This window comes from Stegostoma tigrinum, chromosome 1 (genome assembly GCF_030684315.1).
Source record: "Stegostoma tigrinum isolate sSteTig4 chromosome 1, sSteTig4.hap1, whole genome shotgun sequence".
Lineage (NCBI taxonomy): Eukaryota > Metazoa > Chordata > Chondrichthyes > Orectolobiformes > Stegostomatidae > Stegostoma > Stegostoma tigrinum.
Genome location: NC_081354.1, coordinates 193959481 through 193980113, shown reverse-complemented (window position 1 = coordinate 193980113; position 20633 = coordinate 193959481). Strand labels below are relative to the sequence as shown.

The 20633-nt window shown below is 45.2% G+C and overlaps 1 protein-coding gene across 1 annotated transcript in view; it reads right to left on the bottom strand.

Annotated features, from left to right (window-relative positions):
• fbxo41 (F-box protein 41) overlaps positions 1-20633 on the bottom strand; it is a 177415-nt gene that overhangs the window by 20510 nt on the left and 136272 nt on the right. The window contains exon 12 of the mRNA XM_059650909.1: positions 19855-20013. Within this exon, the coding sequence (XP_059506892.1) occupies positions 19855-20013 (159 nt within the window). The remainder of the gene's footprint in view (positions 1-19854; positions 20014-20633) is intronic.

Below are 20633 nucleotides of genomic sequence, written 5' to 3'. Positions count from 1 at the left end.
TAGTGTCCCTGCTGACTACATCTGGGGGAAGTGCACCCAACTCCAGCTACTCAAAAACCGCATCAGGGAACTGGAGCTGGATGAACTTCGGATCATTCGGGAGGCGGAGGGGGTTATTGAGAGGAGTTACAGGGACGTAGTCGCTCCTCAGGTACAAGGAAAAGGCAGATGGGTTACGGTCAGGGGACGGAAAGGGAACCGGCAGGTAGTGCAGGGATCCCCTGTGGCCAATCCCCTCAACAATAAGTATACCGTTTTGGATACTGTTGAGGGGGGGAAACGACTTACCAGGGGAAAGCAGTGGGGCACAGGGCTCTGGCACAGAGTCTGTCCCTGCTGCTCAGAAGGGAAGGGGGAAGAGGAGCAGAGCAGTAGTCATTGGGGACTCCATAGCTAGGGGGACAGATAGGAGGCTCTGTGGGGATGAGGGAGACTCACGGTTGGCGTGTTGCCTCCCAGGCGCCAGGGTGCGTGATGTCTCTGATCGTGTTTTTAGGATCCTTAAGGGGGAGGGGGAGCAGCCCCAAGTCGTAGTCCACATAGGCACCAACAACATATGTAGGAAGAGAGATGGGGATTTAAGGCAGAAATTCAGGGAGCTAGGATGGAAGCTGAGAGCTAGGACGAACAGAGTTGTTGTCTCTGGTTTGTTGCCCGTGTCACGTGCTAGTGAGGTGAGGAATAGGGAGAGAGAGGAGTTGAACACGTGGCTACAGGGATGGTGCAGGAGGGAGGGATTTGGATTCTTGGATATAGGACAGATGTCAGAGGTAGTTTCTTTACTCAGAGAGTAGTAAGGGAATGGAAAGCTTTGCCTGCAACGGTAGTAGATTCGCCAACTTTAGGTACATTTAAGTCGTCATTGGTTAAGCATATGGATGTACATGGAATAGTGTAGATTAGATGGGCTCGAGATCGGTATGACAGGTCGGCACAACATCGAGGGCCGAAGGGCCTGTAATGTGCTGTAATGTTCAATGTTCTATGTATGAACGGCTAAGGATCCTGGGATGGTACTCATTAGAGTTTGCAAGGTTGAGGGGAGACGATAATGTATGGTTGAGAAGGGGTGGACGCTAGGAAGTTGTTTCCGTTAGGCGGGCAGACTAGGACCCATGGGCACAGCCTTAAAATTAGAGTGGGTAAATTTAAAACTGAAATGAGATGAGATTTCTTCAGCCAGAGAGTGTGGGCTTGTGGAATTCATTGCAGCAGAGTGCAGTGGAGGCCAGGACGTTGGATGCCTTCAAGGCAGAGATCGACAAATTCTTGATCTCAAAAGGAATCAAGGGCTACGGAGAGAGTGCAGGGAAGGCGCGTTGAAATGCCCATCAGCCATGATTTAAATGGCAGAGTGGACGTGATGGGCCAAATGGCCTTACTTCCACTCCTATGTCTTATGGTCTTTTCACCTTATACCAATCTGAAGCCCATCTAACCTACACTATTCAATGTACGTCCATTTGCTTGTCCAATGACAACTTAAATGTACCTAAAGTTGGCGAATCTACGACTGTTGCAGGCAAAGCGTTCCATTCCCTTACTACTGTCTGAGTAAAGAAACTACCTCTGGCATCTGTCCTATATCTTTCACCCCTCAATTTAAAGCTATGCCCCCTCGTGCTCACCGTCACCATCCTAGGAAAAGGCTCTCCCTATCCACCCTGTCTAACCCTCTGATTATTTTATATGTCTCAATTAGGTCACCTCTCAACCTTCTTCTCTCTAACGAAAACAGCCTCAAGTCCCTCAGCCTTTCCTCGGAAGACCTTCTTACAAAAGGAGATGTCACCCAGTTGAGTTTTCTATAGGCCTCCCAATAGTTCCAGATATGTCGAAGAAAGGATAACAAAGATGATTCTCGATAGGAGTGAGAGAGACAGGGTAGTTGTCATGGGGGACTTCAACTTTCCAAATATTGACGAGGAACACTCTAGTTCGAGTACGATAGATGGGTCAGTTTTTGTCCAGTGTGTGCAGGAGGGCTTCCTGACACAGTATGTAGATAGGCCAACTAGGGGCGAAGCCACATTAGATTTGGTACTGGATAATGAGCCTGGCCAGGTGTTAGATTTGGAAGTACGCGAGCACTTTGGTGATAACAATCACAATTCTGTTAAGTTTACTTTAGTGATGGAAAGGGACAGGTGTATACCACTGGGCAAGACTTATAGCTGGGGGAAAGGCAATTATGATGAGATTAGGCAAGATTTTAGAGCATAGGATGGGGAAGGAAACTGCAGGGGGTGGGCACATTAGAAATGTGGAGCTTATTCAAGGAAAAGCTCCTGTGTCTCCCAGATAAGTATGTACCTGTCAGGCAGGGAGGAAGCTGTAGAGTGCGGAGCCGTGGTTTACGAAGGAGGTGGAATCTCTGGTCAAGAGGAAGAAGAAGCCTTATGTTAGGGTGAGATGTGAAGGCTCAATTAGGGCGCTTGAGGGTTACAAGGTAGCCAGGAAAGACCTAAAGAGAGAGCTAAGAAGAGCCAGGAGGAGACATGTGAAATTGGTGGCGGATAGGATCAGGGTAAATCCTAAGGCTTTCTACAGGTATTTAAGGAATAAACGAATGGCGAGAGTAAGATTAGGACCAATTAAGGACAGTAGTGGTAAGTTGTGTGTGGAGTCAGAGGAGATAGTGGAAGCACTAAATGAATACTTTTCAACAGTATTCACTCTAGAAAACGACAATGTTGTCGAGGAGAATACTGAGATACAGACTACTAGACTAGGTGGCATTGAGGTCCACAAGGAAGAGATATTAGAAATCCTACAGAGTGTGAAAATGGAAAAGTCCCCGGGCTGGATGGGATTTATCCGAGGATCCTCTGGGAAGCCAGGGAGGAGATTGCCGAGCCTTTGGCATTGATCTTTAACTCGTCATTGTCTGCAGGAACAGTGCCAGAAGATTGGAGGATAGCAAATGTGGTTTCCTTGTTCAAGAAGGGGAGTAGAGGCAACCCTGGTCATTATAGACCAGTGAGCCTTACCTCAGTTGTTAGTAAAGTGTTGGAAAAGGTTTTACGATAGGTGCGGCCGTACTTGGAGTACTGCGTTCGGTTCTGGTCACTGCATTATAAGGATGTGGAAGCTTTGGAAAGGATGCAGGGGAGATTTACTAGGATGTTGCCTAGAATGGAGGGAAGGTCTTACAAGCAAAGGTTGAGGGACTTGAGGCTGTTTTTGTCAGAGACAAGAAGGTTGAGAGGTGAGCTAATTGAGACATATAAAATAATCAGAGGGTTAGATAGGGTGGATAGGGGGAGCCTTTTTCCGAGGATGGTGACGGCGAGCACGAGGGGGCATAGCTTTAAATTGAGGGGTGAAAGATACAGGACAGATGTCAGAGGTAGTTTCTTTACTCAGAGAGTTGTAAGGGAATGGAATGCTTTGCCTGCAACAGTAGTAGATCCGCCAATTTTGAGTACATTTAAGTCGTCATTGGACAAGCATATGGACGTACATGAAATAGCGTAGGTTAGATGGGCTTCAGATTGGTATGACAGGTTGGCACAACATCGAGGGCCGATGGGCCTGTACTGTGCTGAAATGTTCAATGTTCATCTGGAAAAGGATAATTTGATTCGGGATAGTCAGCATGGTTTTTTGAAGGGTAGGTCGTGCCTCACAAACCTTATTGAGTTGTTTGAGAAGGTGACCAAACAGGTAGATGAGAGTAAACCGGTTGATGTGGTGTACATGGATTTCAGCAAGGCGTTCGATAAGGTTCCCCACAGTAGGCTATCGTACAAAATGCGGAGGAATGGGATTGTGGGAGATATAGCAGTTTGAATCGGAAATTGGCTTGCTGAAAGAAGACAGAGGGTGGTAGTTGACGGGAAATGTTCATCCTGGAGACCAGTTACTAGTGGTGTACCGCAAGGGTCGGTGTTGGGTCCACTGCTGTTTGTCATTTTTATAAATGACCTGGGTGAGGGCGTAGAAGGATGGGTTAGTAAATTTGCAGACGACACTAAGGTCGGTGGAGTTGTGAATAGTGGCGAAGGATGTTGTAGGTTACAGAGAGACATAGATAAGCCACAGAGCTGGGCTGAGAGGTGGCAAATGGAGTTTAATGCAGACAAGTGTGAGGTGATGCACTTTGCTAGGAGTAACCAGAAGGCAAAATACTGGGCTAACGGTAAGATTCTTCGTAGTGTAGGTGAGCAGAGAGATCTCGGTGTCCATGTACACAGATCCTTGAAAGGTGCCACCCAGGTTGACAGGGCTGTTAAGAAGGCATACAGCGTTTCAGCTTTTATTAATAGAGGGATCGAGTTCCAGAACCAAGAGGTTATGCTGCAGCTGTACAAAACTCTGGTGCGGCCGCACTTGGAGTACTGCGTACAGTTCTGGTCACCGCATTATAAGAAGGATGTGGAAGCTTTGGAAAGAGTGCAGAGGAGATTTACTCGGATGTTGCCTGGTATGGAGGGAAGGTCTTACGAGGAAAGGCTGAGGGTCTTGAGGCTATTTTCGTTAAAGAGAAGAAGGTTGAGAGGTGACTTAATTGAGGCATAAAATAATCAGAGGGTTAGATAGGGTGGATAGGGAGAGCCTTTTTCCTGGAATGGTGACGGCAAGCACGAGGGGGCATAGCTTTAAACTGAGGGGTGAAAGATATAGGACAGATGTCAGACGTGGTTTCTTCACTCAGAATAGTAAGGGTATGGAACACCTTGCCTGCAACGGTAATAGATTCGCCAACTTTAGGTACATTTCAGTCGTCATTGGACAAGCATATGGACATACATGGAATAGTGCAGGTTAGTTGGGCTTCAGATCGGTATGACAGGTCAGCACAACATCGAGGGCTGAAGGGCCTGTACTGTGCTGTCATGTTCTATGTTCTAAATTGCCCATAGTGAGGTGTAGATTAGGTGGGTTATAGGGGGATGAGTCCGGGTGGGATGCTCTGAGGTTCAGTGTGGACTTGTGGGCCGATGGGCTGTTTCCATCCTGGGTGGGAAATGTGCTGGTGCTATTCGAGTGGATTTAAAGTAGCTCAGCAGGGGATGGGAAACTGAGGTGTAGTCCTTGTACACAGCGGGATGAGAGTAGGGAGGACATGGACAGGACTTCACTCTCACAGGAGTGTGCTGGCAGACAGCAAGCTGGGTTGAAGTGTGTCTACTTCAATGCCAGGTGTATCTGGAATGAGGTAGGCGAGCTTGCAGCATGGATAGGTACCTGGGACTTCGATGTTGTGGCCATTTTGGAGACATGGATAGAGCAGGGTCAGGAATGGATGTTGCAGGTTCCAGGGTTTAGATTTTTCATTAAGATCAGGGAAGGTGGTAAAAGAGGGAGACGTGTGGTTTTGTTAGTCAAGGACAGTATAGAACATAGAACATTACAGCACAGTACAGGCCCTTCGGCCCTCGATGTTGTGCCGACCTGTCATACCGATCTGAAGCCCATCTAACCTACACTATTCCATGTACGTCCATATGCTTATCCAATGACGACTTAAATGTACCTAAAGTTGGCGAATCGACTACCGTTGCAGGCAAAGTGTTCCATGCCCTGACGACTCTCTGAGTAAAGAAACTACCTCTGACATCTGTCCTACATCTTTCACCTCTCAATTTAAAGCTATGCCCCCTCGTGCTCGCCGTCACCATCCTAGGTATAACGGTGACTGGGAAAACTTTTGACGAGGACGCGTCTACTGAGGTGGTATGGGCTGAGGTCAGAAACAGGAGAGGAGAGGTCACACTGCTGGGAGTTTTTTTATAGGCCTCCACAAAGTTCCAGGGATGTGGAGGAGAGGATTGGCAAAACGATTCTGGGCAGGAGTGAAAGGAACAGGGTGGTGATTATCGGAGTCTTTAACTTCCCGAACATTGACTGGAATTGCTATAACTCGAGTACATCAGATGGATCCGTTTTTGTCCAATGTGTGCAGAAGGGTTCCTGACACAGTATGTTGAAGGGCCGACAAGAGGGGAGGCCACACTGGATCTGGTGCTTGCTAATGAACCAGGCCTGGTGTTTGATTTAGTGGCAGGTGAGCACTTTGGAGAGAGTGGCTATAATTCGGTTACGTTTAGTTTAGCAATGGAAAGGGATAGGAACGTGCCACAGGGCAAGAGTTACAGATGGGGGAAGGGCAATTATAATGCGATTCGGCGAGACTTAGGAGGCATAGAATGGGGTCGCAAAATTCAGGGGATGGGGACAATCGAAATGTCGAGCTGGTTTAAGGAACAGATATTGCGAGTCCTCGATAGGTATGTTCCTGTCAGGCAGGGAGGAAATGATAAGGTAAGGGAGCCATGGTTTACTAAAGAAATTGTATCTCTTATTAAGCAGAAGAGGGAGGCTTATGTGACGATGAGACAAGATGGTTCAGATGAGGCGATGGAGGGTGACAGATTAGCTCGGAAGGATTTAAAGACTGAGTTAAGATGAGCAAGCGGGGGACATGAGCAGACATTAGCAGGTAGAATAAAGGAGAACCCGAAAGCTTTCTATAGGTATGTGAGAAATAAGAGGATGACTAGGGTAGGAATAGGGCCAGTCAAAGACAGAAGTGAAAAGTTGTGTGTGGACCCTGTGGAGATCGGAGAGGTCCTGAACGAGTATTTCGCATCTGTTTTCAAAGAGAAACAAAGAAACCTACAGCACAGGAACAGGCCCTTCGGCCCTCCAAGCCTGCGCCGATCAAGATCCTCTGTCTAACCTGTCATCTATTTTCTAACAGTCTGTGTCCATTTGCTCCCTGCCCATCCATGTACCTGTCCAAATATATCTTAAAAGACGCTAACGTGTCAGCGTCTGCCACCTCCGCTGGTAACACGTTCCAGGCGCCCAACACCCTCTGTGTAAAGAACTTTCCACGCATATCTCCCTTAAACTTTCCTACTCTCACTTTGAGCTCATGACCCCGAGTAATTGAGTCCCCCACTCTGGGAAAAAGCTTCTTGCTATCCACCCTGTCTTTACCCCTCATGATTTTATAGACCTCAATCAGGTCCCCCCTCAATCTCCGTCTTTCTAATGAAAATAATCCTAATCTATTCAACCTCTCTTCTTAGCTAGCACCCTCCATACCAGGCAACATCCTGGTGAACCTCCTCTGCACCCTCTCCAAAGTATCCACATCCTTTTGGTCATGTGGCGACCAGAACTGTACACAGTACTCCAAATGAGGCCGAACCAAAGTCCTATACAACTGCAACATGACCTGCCAACTCTTGTACTCCATACCCTGCCCAATGAAGGAAGGCATGCCATATGCCTTCTTGACCACCCTATTGACCTGCGTTGTCGTCTTCAGGCAACAATGGACCTGAACACCCAGATCTCTCTGTTCATCAATTTTCCCCAAGGCTTTTCCATTTACTGTATAGTTCGCCCTTGAATTTGATCTTCCAAAATGCATCATCTCGCATTTGCCCGGATTGAACTCCATCTGCCATTTATCTGCCCCACTCTCCAGTCTATCTATATTCTGCTGTAATTTCTGACAGTCCCCTTCACTATCAGCTACTCCACCAATCTTAGTATCATCAGCAAACTTGCTGATCAGACCACCTACACCTTCCTCCAGATCATTTACACATATCACAAACAACAGTGGTCCCAGCACAGATCCCTGTGGAACACCACTGGTTACAGGTCTCCAATTTGAGAAACTCCCTTCTGCTACTACCCTCTGTCTCCTGTTGCCTAGCCAGTTTTTTTATCCATCTAGCTAGCACACCCTGGACCCCATGTGACTTCACTTTCTCCATCAGTCTGCCATGGGGAACCTTATCAAACGCCTTACTGAAGTCCATGTATATGACATCTACAGCCTTTCCCTCATCAATCAACTTTGTCATGTCCTCAAAGAATTCTATTAAGTTGGTAAGACATGACCTTCCCTGTACAAAACCAGGAAAATGAGAATATTGTAGAGGAGAAGACTGAGTTATGGGCTTCTAGAATTGAAAGGATTGAGGTTAGTAAGGAGGAGCTGTTATCAATTCTAAAGGTGTGAAGGTAGATAAATCACCTGGGCCAGTTGGGATTTTTCTGAGGATTTTCTGGGAAGCTCGGGAGGAGGTGGCAGAGCCTTTGGCCTTGGTCTTTGAGTCCTCATTGTCTACAGGTTTTGTACCAGAGGACTGGAGGATTGCAAATGTTGTGTCCTTGTTCAAGAAGGGCAGTAGAGATGACCCCGGTAATTATAGATCTGTGAGCCTTATGTCTATTGTCGGAAAAGTTTTGGAAAGGATTATAGGAGATAAGATTTATAATCATCTAGCAAACAACAATTTGATTGGAGATAGTCAACATGGATTTGTCAAGGGCAGGTCGTATCTCACAAACCTCATTGAGTTTTTTGAGAAGGTGACCAAGCATGTGGATGAAGGTCGGGCAGTTGATGTGGTGTACATGGACTTCAGTAAAGCCTTTGATAAGGTTCCACATGGTAGACTATTGGCAAAAATGCAGAGGCATGGGATTGAGGGAGATTTAGCAGTTTGGATTAGAAACTGGCTTTCTGTAAGAAGGCAACAAGTCGTGGTTGATGGAAAATATTCAGCCTGGAGTCCGGTTATTAGTTGTGTGCCTCAAGGATCTGTTTTGGGACCATTGCTGTTTGTCATTTTTATAAATGACTTGGACGCAGGTATAGGTGGATGGTTTAGTAAGTTTGCAGATGACACGAAAGTCGGTGGAGTGGTGGGCAGTGTGGAAGAATGTTGCAGGTTGCAGGGAGACTTGGATAAACTGCAGAATTGGTCCGAAAGGTGGCAAATGGAGTTTAATACGGATAAATGTGAGGTGACTCACTTTGGGAGGAATAATCGGAAGGCAGAATACCGGGTCAATGGAAAGATTCTTGGTAGTGTGGATGTGCAGAGGGATCTTGGTGTCCATGTCCATCGATCCCTGAAGGTTGCCACCCAGGTTGATAGTGCTGTTAAGAAGGCTTACAGTGTGTTAGGTTTTATTGGTAGAGGGACAGAGTTCCAGAGTCGTGATGTCATGCTGCAACTGTACAAAGTACAAAATGCTAGTGCGGCCTCACTTGGAATATTGCGCGCAGTTCTGGTCGCCCCTCAGCCTCCGAATGATCCAGAGTTCACCAGCTCCAGCTCCAGTTCCCGCAAGTGGTTTTTGAGGAGCTGGAGTTGTGTGCATTTCTCACAGGTGAAGTCAGAGGGGACACCAGCAGTGACCCTTACGACCCACATCCTGCAAGAGGAGGCTATAACTGCCCTAGCTTCCATTCCCTCTACTCTAGATTCCCAGAAGAATTAAATAAAAAGCCTTACCTTCATACAGACATTTTTTTTTGGTTAGAAGAGGAGGATGGGTGGGAGACGTGTAGTGTTTCAGGTTTAGCCACTGCCCAAATATATTAGTTCCTTCCCTTCCCACGCTCTCTCGACACACCAGCTGCTCCAAAAAAGAAGGCCGCTGCCGCACGAGGTTTGAAAAGGAAAAAAATTACCTTCCTGTCGGCACCCTGGCTTGTGCTCCCGCTGCTCCAAACAAGACGGTTGTGGGGAGAAAGCAGGAGAATGGGGTTGAAGAACATATCAGCCATGATTAAATGGCAGAGCAGACTTGATGGGCCAAATGGCCTAATTTCTGCTCCGATGTCTTATGGTCTTAAATGTAAGAAAGGAACCAGGTCAGACACATCGAGTTTGAAAGAATTATTAAACAGAGTAACTTTGATAGATAGATGACAGCATTAAAGATAGAAAAGGCATGTGAGGTTCTTTGAGAATGTTACCAAACAGGTAGCTGAGAGTAAACCGGTTGATGTGGTGTATATGGATTTCAGCAAGGCGTTCGATAAGGTTCCCCACAGTAAGCTATTGCACAAAATGCAGAGGAATGGAATTGTGGGAGATATAGCAGTTTGGATCAGAAATTGGCTTGCTGAAAGAAGACAGAGGGTGGTAGTTGATGGGAAATGTTCATCCTGGAGACCAGTCACTAGTGGTGTACCGCAAGGGTCGGTGTTGGGTCCACTGCTGTTTGTTATTTTTATAAATGACCTGGATGAGGGTGTAGAAGGATGGGTTAGTAAATTTGCAGACGACACTAAGGTCGGTGGAGTTGTGGATAGTGACGAAGGATGCTGTAGGTTGCAGAGAGACATAGATAAGCTGCAGAGCTGGGCTGAGAGGTGGCAAACGGAGTTTAATGCAGACAAGTGTGAGGTGATGCACTTTGGTCGGAGTAACCAGAAGGCAAAGTACAGGGCTAACGGTAAGATTCTTCGTAGTGTAGATGAGCAGAGAGATCTCGGTGTCCATGTATACGGATTCTTGAAAGTTGCCATCCAGGTTGACAGGGCTGTTAAGAAGGCATACAGTGTTTTAGCTTTTATTAATAGAGGGATCGAGTTCCAGAACCAAGGGGTTTTGGTGAAGCTGTAAAAAACTCTGGTGCGGCTGCACTTGGAGTATTGTGTACAGTTCTGGTCACCGCATTATAAGAAGGATGTGGAAGCTTTGGAAAGGGTGCGGAGGAGATTTACTAGGATGTTGCCTGGTATGGAAGGAAGATCTTACGAGGAAAGGCTGAGGTACTTGAGGCTGTTTTCATTAGAGAGAAGAAAGTTGAGAGGTGACTTAATTGAAACATATAAAATAATCAGAGGGTTAGATAGGGTGTGTAGGAAGAGCCTTTTTCCTAGGATGGTGACGGCGAGCACGAGGAGGCATAGCTTTAAATTGAGGAGTGAAAGATATACGACAGATGTCAGAGGTAGTTTCTTTACACAGAGAGTAGTAAGGGAATGGAACGCTTTGCCTACAACGGTAGTAGATTCGCCAACTTTAGGTACATTTAAGTCGTCACTGGACAAGCATATGGACGTACATGGAATATTGTAGATAGTGAAGGGTAGATGGGCTTGAGATCGGTATGACAGGTCGGTACAACATCGAGGGCCGAAGGGCCTGTACTGTGCTGTAATGTTCTATGTTCTATATTATTCTGCTGGAGGAGCTTTGAAAACTCCTTCTCAGAAGTGATAAGAACTTGCCGAGCTGGTTTCTTCTGTTGCAGACGTTTCATTACCGTGCTTGGTAACATCCTCAGTGCAGCCTCAGATGAATCATCAGTGTGTTTTACTGCCTGCTTTTTAAAATCTGGAGTCCATTGCGATGGATTGCCTCACTTCCGGTTTTCCTTCGCAGTGGAATGTATACGGGGTCGAGTTCAATGTGTTTATTAATAACCTGCTTCGTGGAGTGCCAGGCTTCTAGGAATTCTTGTGCCTGTCTCTGCCTAGCTTGTCTCAGGATTTTGGTGTTGTCCCAGTTGAAATGGTGGTTCTCCTTGTCTATGTGGATGCACAGACTAGAAATAACGGCTCTTCTGCCAAATCCAACCAAAACTATGGATATGGTACATGGATGACATCTTTGTCATCATTAAACTATTCCAGCACCTATTGCCTATTGTCCAGGATAGAGATGCTTCAGGCAGGAAAGAGAGGGAGGTAAAAGGGGTGGAGGAGTTGCATTACTGGTCAAAGAGGATATCACAGCTATGCTGAAGGAGGGCACTATGGAAAACCTGAGCAGTGAGGCAATATGGGCAGAGCTCAGAAACAGGAAGGGTGCAGTAACAATGTTGGGGCTGTACTATAGGCCTCCCAAAAGTGAGCGTGAGATAGAGGCACAAATATGTCAACAGATTATGGAAAGATGTAGGAGCAACAGGGTGGTGATGGGAGATTTTGATTTTCCCAACATTGACTGGGATTCACTCAGTGGTAGGAGTTTAGATGGAGTAGAATTTGTAAGGAGCCTCCAGGGGGGTTTTATAGAGCAGTATGTAAATAGTCCAACTCAGGAAGGGGCCATACTGGACCTGGTGTTGGGGAATGAGCCCTGCCAGGTGGTTGAAGTTTCAGTAGGGGATTACATGGACAAAGATGAAAGTGGTCCTAAAGGAAAAGTGTTAAATTGGAGAAGGCCAACCATAGCAAAATTAGGAAGGAGCTGGGGAATGTGGATTGGGAGTAGCTATTTGAGGGCAAATCCACATTTGATATGTGGGAGACTTTGAAAGGGAGGTTGATGAGAGTGCAAGATAGACATGTCCCTATGAAAATGAGGGATAGAAAGGGCAAGATTAGGGAACCATTGATGACAGGTGAAATTGTGAGACCAGCAAAGAGGAACGCATACATAAGGTCTAAGTGACTGAAAACAGACAAAGACTTGGAAGAATATCGGGAAAGTAGGTCTAATCTGAAACGAGGAATTAAGAGGGCTAAAAGGGGTCATGAAATATCTTTAGCAAACAGGGTTAAGGAAAATCTCAAAGCCTTTTATTCATACATAAGGAGCAAGAGGGTAACTAAAGAAAGGGTTGGCCCACTCCACGACAAAGGACGGAAGTTAAGTGAGGAGTCAGAGAAAGAGTGAGATTCTTAATGAGTACTTTGCATGAAAATTCACTGAGGAGAGAGACATGACGGATGTTGAGGTTATGAATAGATGCTTGATTACTCTAGGTCAAGTTGGCAATAAGGAGTTGGGGAGTGAAGTGTTGGGTATTCTAAAAGGCATTCAGGTGGACAAGTCTCCAGGTCCAGATGAGATCTATCCCTGGTTACTGGGGAAGTGAGAGAGGAAATAGCTGGGGCCTTACCAGATATCTTTGCAGCATCCTTGAGCACGGGTGAGGTCCTGGAGGAGTGGAGAATTGCTAATGTTGACCCTTTGTTAAAGAAGGGTAGCAAGGATAATCCTGGTAATTATAGACCGGTGAGCCTGACGTCAGTGGTAGGGAAGCTGCTGGAGAAGATACTGAGGGATAGGATCTGTTTACATTTGGAAGAAAATGGGTTTATCAGTGATAGGCAGCATGGTTTTGTGCAGGGAAGGTCATGTCTTACCAACTTAATAGAATTCTCTGGGGGAGTGACAAAGTTGATAGATGAGGGAAGGGCTGTAGATGTGATATACATGGACTTCAGTAAGGTGTTTGATAAGGTTCCCCATGTTAGGCTGATGGAGAAAGTGAAGTCGCATGGGGACCAGGGTGTATTAATCTAGATTTTCTGATGAAGGGTCCAGGCCCGAAATGTCAGCTTTTGTGATCCTAAGACACTGCTTGGCCTGCTGTGCTTATCCAGCCCCACACTTTGTTATCTTCAGCTGTACTGCATGGTCCCTTTAAAAGATGATGCACTTTTTTCATGCTTAGAGATTTAAAACAGATGTCTGTGAGCAGCAGCTTGAAAGTTTGCAGGTTCACAGAGTACCCAAACTGAAACATTTATATCAAAATGCCGTACAGTTAGCAGGCCAAGCAGCAGTTTTAAACAAGCCTGCAAGATTTTGGATTTAGCCAATCAATTTGAACCAGGCACTTAAGATACCAAAAAACAATTAAATTTAAATCTGATTGTTTTGACAACATCGGACCAAATCTAAAAAAAGGAGGCAGTTGGACAAAACCCCAGAGCTAACCACCATCTCCCAGAGATAACAGGCCTGAGCTATCACGACACCATTGCTGGCTCTCACAGCCTCTTCCTTAAAGAAAGCACCATCTAAATAACAAAGGTATCCACAGAACAACTTATTAATATTCCTGACAGAAGAATTGACAGAATACACAGACCGTTCTGGAAGACATTACAGGCACAACATCGAGGGCCGAAGGGCCTGTACGGTGCTGTAATGTTCTATGTTCTATGTTCCTTCTAAACTCAAGTGTCTACAAGCCCAGTCGCTCCAATCTTTTACCAAATGATAGTCCCGCCATTCCGGGAATTAACCTCCTGTGCCTACGCTGCACTCCTAAGCAGCTGGTTCACTTACTACTGATTGTAGTAAAAGTCTCGGGCCCAAGCCTGATGGGGCTAAATTGGTTGAGATAGATTTGCTTTAATTGGCTCAACATTTTTCAATTAGAAAATGGCTGTTTCAGCCCTAATTAAATATCTGATTGTCAAAACAATCAGATTTAAATTTAATTGTTTTTTGGTATCTTAAGGTGGATAGAGTTGTTCAGGCATATGGTGTGTTAGCTTTCATTAATAGAGGGATTGAGTTCAAGAGCCGTGAAGTTATGCTCCAGCTATTCAAAACGGTGGTTTGACCACATCTAGAGGATTGTGCACAGTTCTGGTCACCTCATTACAGGAAAGAGTGGAAGCGTTGGAAAAGGTGCAGAGGAGATTTACCAGGATGTTGCCTGGAATGGAGGGAATGTCTTATAATGAAACGTTGAGAGAGCTAGGGCTTTTTTTCTTTAGAACGATGAAGGATCAGAGGTGGTTTGATAGAAGTGTACAAATTGATCAGAGGTACACAAAGAACACAGAACAAAGAAAATTACAGCACAGGAACAGGCCCTTCAGGCCTCCAAGCCTGCGCCGATCCAGATCCTTGATCTAAGCCTGTCACTTATTTTCCAAGGATCTGTATCCCTCTGCTCCCTGCCCATTCACGTATCTGTCTAGATACATCTTAATAATGCTATCGTGCCCGCCCCACCACCTCCGCTGGCAACCCGTTCCAGGCGCCCACCACCCTCTGTGTAAAGAACTTTCCACGCATATCTCCCACAAACTTTTCCCCTCTCACCTTGAAATTGTGACCCCAAGTAACTGAGTATCCCACTCTGGGAAAAAGGCTTCTTGTCATCCACCTTGTCTATACCTCTCATGGTTTTGTAGACCTCAATAAGGTCACCCCTCAACCTCTGTCTTTCTAATGTAAATAATCCTAATCTACTCAACCTCTCTTCATAGCTAGCACCCTCCATACCAGGCAACATCCTGGTGAGCCTCCTCTGCACCCTCTCCAAATCATCCACATCCTTTTGGCAATGTGGCGGCCAGAACTACATGCAGTACTCCAAATGTGGCCGAACCAAAGTCCTATACAACTGCAACATGACCTGCCAACTCTTGTACTCAATACTGTCCAGTGAATGAAAGCATGCCGTATGCCTTCTTGATCGGTCTATCCACCTGCGTTGCCACCTTCAGGGAACAATGGACCTGAATGCAATTGCTTCACCACTCACGAAGATCTTTGCATCCTCGCTCTCCACTGGAGTCGTACCTGAGGACTGGAGAGAGGCAAACGTAATTCCTCTCTTCAAGAAAGGAAATAGGGAAATCCCCGGCAATTACAGACCGGTAAGTCTCACGTCTGTCGTTGGCAAGGTGTTAGAAAGGATTCTGAGGGATAGGATTTATGACCATCTGGAAGAGCATGGCTTGATCAAATACAGTCAACACGGCTTTGTGAGGGGCAGGTCATGCCTCACAAACCTTATCGAGTTCTTTGAGGATGTGACTAGAAAAGTTGATGAGGGTCGAGCTGTGGATGTGGTGTATATGGACTTCAGTAAGGCATTTGATAAGGTTCCCCATGGTAGGCTCATTCAGAAGGTCAGGAGGAATGGGATACAGGGGAACCTAGCTGCCTGGACACAGAATTGGCTGGCCAACAGAAGACAGCGAGTGGTAGTAGAAGGAAAATATTCTGCCCGGAAGTCAGTGGTGAGTGGTGTTCCACAGGGGTCTGTCCTTGGGCCTCTTCTGTTTGTAATTTTTATTAATGACTTGGATGAGGGGATTGAAGGATGGGTCAGCAAGTTTGCAGACGACACGAAGGTTGGAGGTGTTGTTGACAGTATAGAGGGCTGTTTGTAGGCTGCGGCGGGACATTGACAGGATGCAGAGATGGGCTGAGAGGTGGCAGATGGAGTTCAACCTGGATAAATGCGAGGTGATGCATTTTGGAAGGTCGAATTTAAAAGCTGAGTACAGGATTAAGGATAGGATTCTTGGCAGTGTGGAGGAACAGAGGGATCTTGGTGTGCAGATACATAGATCCCTTAAAATGGCCACCCAAGTGGACAGGGTTGTTAAGAAAGCATATGGTGTTTTGGCTTTCATTAGCAGGGGGATTGAGTTTAAGAGTCGTGAGATCTTGTTGCAGCTCTATAAAACTTTGGTTAGACTGCACCTGGAATACCGCGTCCAGTTCTGGTCGCCCTATTATAGGAAAGATGTGGATGCTTTGGAGAGGGTTCGGAGGAGGTTTACCAGGATGCTGCCTGGACTGGAGGGCTTATCTTATGAAGAGAGGTTGACTGAGCTCGGACTCTTTTCATTGGAGAAAAGGAGGAGGAGAGGGGACCTAATTGAGGTATACAAGATGATGAGAGGCATAGATAGAGTTGACAGCCAGAGACTATTTCCCAGGGTAGAAAAGGCTAACACGAGGGGTCATAGTTTTAAGCTGGTTGGAGGAAAGTATAGAGGGGATGTCAGAGGCGGGTTCTTTACACAGAGAGTTGTGAGAGCATGGAATGCGTTGCCAGCAGCAGTTGTGGAAGCAAGGTCATTGGAGACATTTAAGAGACTGCTGGACGTGCATATGGTCACAGAAATTTGAGGGTGCATACATGAGGATCAATGGTCAACATCGTGGGCTGAAGGGCCTGTTCTGTGCTGTACTGTTCTATGTTCTATGTTCTCTGTTCTAACACCCAGATCTCTGTGGGCATCAATTTTCCCTAGGGTTTTTTTATTTACCGTATATTTTGCACTTGAATTGGATCTTCCAAAATGCATCACCTTGCATTTGCCTGGATTGAACGCCATTTCTCCACCCAACGCTCCAATCTATGTATTTTATGCTGCATTCTCCGACAGTCCCCTTCACTATCTGCTACTCCACCAATCTTAGTGTCATCTGCAAACTTGCTATCCAGAGCATCTGTACCTTCCTCCAGATCATTTATGTATATCACAAACAACAGGGTCCCAACATTGATCCCTGTGGAACACCACAAGGATCCATCAATCCCAAACATTTCTCAATTTCTAACCAACCTGCCAGGTGGCACTGTATCAAACATTTTCTGAAAATCCAAATATAGATACAGCGGGATATAGATCAGTTGCAGATGTAGGCAGAGAAATGGCAGTTGGCTTTCAATCAATGTAAGTGTGAGGTGCTGCACTTTGTCAGATCAAATGTTAAGGAAAATTATAGTTTTTGGCAGGAACCTGAACAACACTGATGTTCAGAGGGATCTTGGGGTTCAAGTACACAGCTCCCTGAAAGTGGGAAAGCAAATAGATAGGGTGGTGAAGAAGTCATATGACATGCTTGCCTTTATTGGTCTAGGAATTGAGTACAAAAATCAGGATGTCAAGATGCAGCTTTGTAAGACTTTGGTTAGGCCACACTTGAAGTACTGCATTCACTTCTGGTCACCACATTACAGGAAGGAATGTGGAAGCTTTGGAGAAGCTGCAGATAAGGTTTACCACGTACGAACTAGGACAGTCTAGAAAACGTCGGGTTGTTTTCTCTGGAGAGGCAGAGACTGAGAGGAGACTTGATAGAAGTCTGCAAAATTATGAGATGCATAGATAAGATTGATGGTCAGAATCTTTTCACCAGGGTTGAAATGTCTAAAACTTGGGGACAAGCAGTTAAGGTGACAGGGTGAAAGTTCAAAAGAGATGTGAGGAACAAGTTTTTTTTACAGAGTTTCAGTGTGGAACGCACTGCTAGAGATGATAGTGAAGGCAAATATGATAAGCGTATTCGAGAGACTCTTAGATAAGCACATGAATAGGCAAGTAATAGAGGGATATGGATCAAAGGCAGGATGAAGGGAATAGTTTAATTTGGCATCATGTTCGGCACAACATTGTGGGCTGAAGGGCCTGTTCCTATGCCTATAGTTCTATGTTCTAAAACATCCACAGCACTACCCAGCATCCACTGCCCGTGTCACTCAAAGAACTCTTGGGCTACAAGAAGATATAGATGGTCAAATGAGAAGATAAGTGGCAGATGGGATTTAATCCTGAAAAGTGTGAGGTGATCCACTTTGGAAGGAGTAATTTGACAAGTAAGTATTCAATGAACAATACGACACTAGAAAGTTCCATGGAACAAAGTGACCTTGGCATATTTGCCTACAGACCCCTGAAGGTGGAATGGCACCTTAGTAGGGTGATGAAAAAGGTATATGGAACACCTGGCATTATCATTTGAGGCATAGATTGATTATAAAAGCAGGGAAGTCATGTTGGACATAACTTTGATGAGACAACTGCTAGAGTACTGCATGTGGTTCTGGTCCCTACATTACAGGAAGGACATGATTGTACTGGAAGGGGTGCAAAGGAGATTTACCAGGTTGCTGACTGGAATGGAAAATTTATTTTATGAGGAAACGTTGACTAGGCTTGAGTTGTTTTTGTTGGAGCAGAGAAGATTGACAGACGATATGATTGAGGTGTCCAAGATTCCCTCTATATTCACACAAAAAAAAATTCTTTGTTCTCTTTGGACTCAATTACTAGGGGTCATGAGTTCAAAATGAGAGGAGGAAAGTTTAAGGGAGATATGCGTGGAAAGTTCTTTATGCCTTAGGTGGGTGCCTGGAACGTGTTGCCAGCGGAGGTGGTAGACGCAGACACGTTAGCATCTTTTAAGATATATTTGGACAGGTACATGGATGGGCAGGGAGCAAATGGACAAAGACCCTTAGAAAATAGATGACAGGTTAGACAGAGGATCTCGATCGGCGCAGGCTTGGAGGGCCGAAGGGCCCATTCCTGTGCTGTAATTTTCTTTGTTCTTTGTTCTAAGATTGAGGGGATAGGTCAGTCACAAGAGGACACAGGTTCAAGGTGAGGGGCAGAGGATTTAGGGGGTGTGAGAAAAACATTTTTACCCAAAGGGCAATGACAGTTTGTGATTGAACCGCCTGGGAGAGTAGTAGAAGCAAATTAGCTCAGTCCTTTTAAAAAAAGTACTTGGATGAGTACTTGGCACATCATAATATTCAGGACTATGGGCCAACTGCTGATATATACGATTTTTAAAATTCATTTATGGGATGAGGACATCACTGTCCAGTATTTATTGCCCATCCTTAATTGCCCAGAGGGCAGTTAAAAGTCAACCATCTTGCTGTGGGTCTGGAGTCACATGTAGGCTAGTCTAGGCGAAGATGGCAGTAGTGAAAAGCAGTGCAGGCAGATCACAGTAAGCAAGCAAATACAGATCAGAGGTTGTAAAAAGACAGATAAAGGCATACAGGTTACATTGTACAAGGCATGCGTTACGCAAGATGAACATTAGCAAAATCATCAATAATTGAGGCTAGAGAGTCAACCTTAGGTTAAAGGTCAGGAATTTCTCAGACGTTGGTGCAGACTCATTGGGTCAAAGGACCTCCTTCACTGTGATTTTACTCACTCGACATTCATCTCATTCTGCTGACGACTTCTGCACACTGACTGTTTATTCAAGATGCACAATCGTAAACCTGCACTCAAGTGGTTGAACCTTAGAAGTAGCCACAACAAGAATCAAAGTGTATTCCTAAGAGCTGTGGCACATTTTTCTTTGGTCTCAGATGTAAAAGAATCTTAAAGGTTCTGGAACATATAAGGGAACTCTTGGTCGAAACAAAAATAGAACCTGTTGAGATTTTCAGGCTTAAACAAAGAAGGGTCTCTGAGCATAGTCATCACAAGTAGTTGTTCTTGTCTTGTTTAATTCTTGTACAGTACAAATTTTTAATGAAACAGTGAAATCTCTTGTGTACAATTCTTTCCATTAATAATAAATTCAACTTCTTTCTTAAACAATGGCCTTTTTTGAAATCATTACGTAGATTTTTTTAAGGCGTTTGCAAGTGAAAAGATACAATTAATTTCCCTATTTCCCACATCTCATATTACAGAATTCAGTGGGATTTTATAGAAGTTAATGTTCTTTTGTATGAATTAAAAGTGCTGATTGCCAATCTCTCAATGAAGAACATTATTACTTTCCCTGGTGCAAAATCTGAAGAATGTTTGCAAGAACAATTTGTACTCACTGTTAAAATGAAGTAGAGCTTTAGGTGTGACAGGGGTTGATGTCAGGACCAGCATTTCTAATCCCTTTAATCCCTCCCGACAAACTTCTGCAGCTACTTCCTGGTTAATTTCAGTCACATGATCGAGTTCCAGTACTTGTAATCGAATGCAGTTCCGAGCTGAAGAAAAGTTGAAAAAGAGTATAAACAATAAATATCTTACAAGAAAATTTTAATCCAAATCAGTCCAGAAAATATTGATGGGGGCTACTCTGTACAGTAGTTGGGGGGGGTTTAAACTACTGTGGCAGGACGAATGGGGACCAGAGGACATAGAACATAGAACATCGAACATAGAAAAGTACAGCACAGTACAGGCCCTTAGGCCCACGATGTTGGGTCAGTAAATTTGCAGACGACACTAAGGTCGGTGGAGTTGTGGATAGTGACGAAGGATGCTGTAGGTTGCCTAGAGACATAGATAAGCTGCAGAGCTGGGCTGAGAGGTGGCAAATGGAGTTTAATGCAGACAACTGTGAGGTGATGCACTTTGGTAGGAGTAACCGGAAGGCAAAGTACAGGGCTAATGGTAAGATTCTTGGGAGTGTAGATGAGCAGAGAGATCTCCGTGTCCATGTACACAGATTGTTGAAAGTGACCACCCAGGTTGACAGGGCTGTTAAGAAGGCAGACAGTGTTTTAGCTTTTATTAATAGAGGGATCGAGTTCCGGAACCAAGGGGTTATGCTGCAGCTGTACAAAACTCTGGTGCAGCCGCACTTGAAGAATTGCGCACAGTT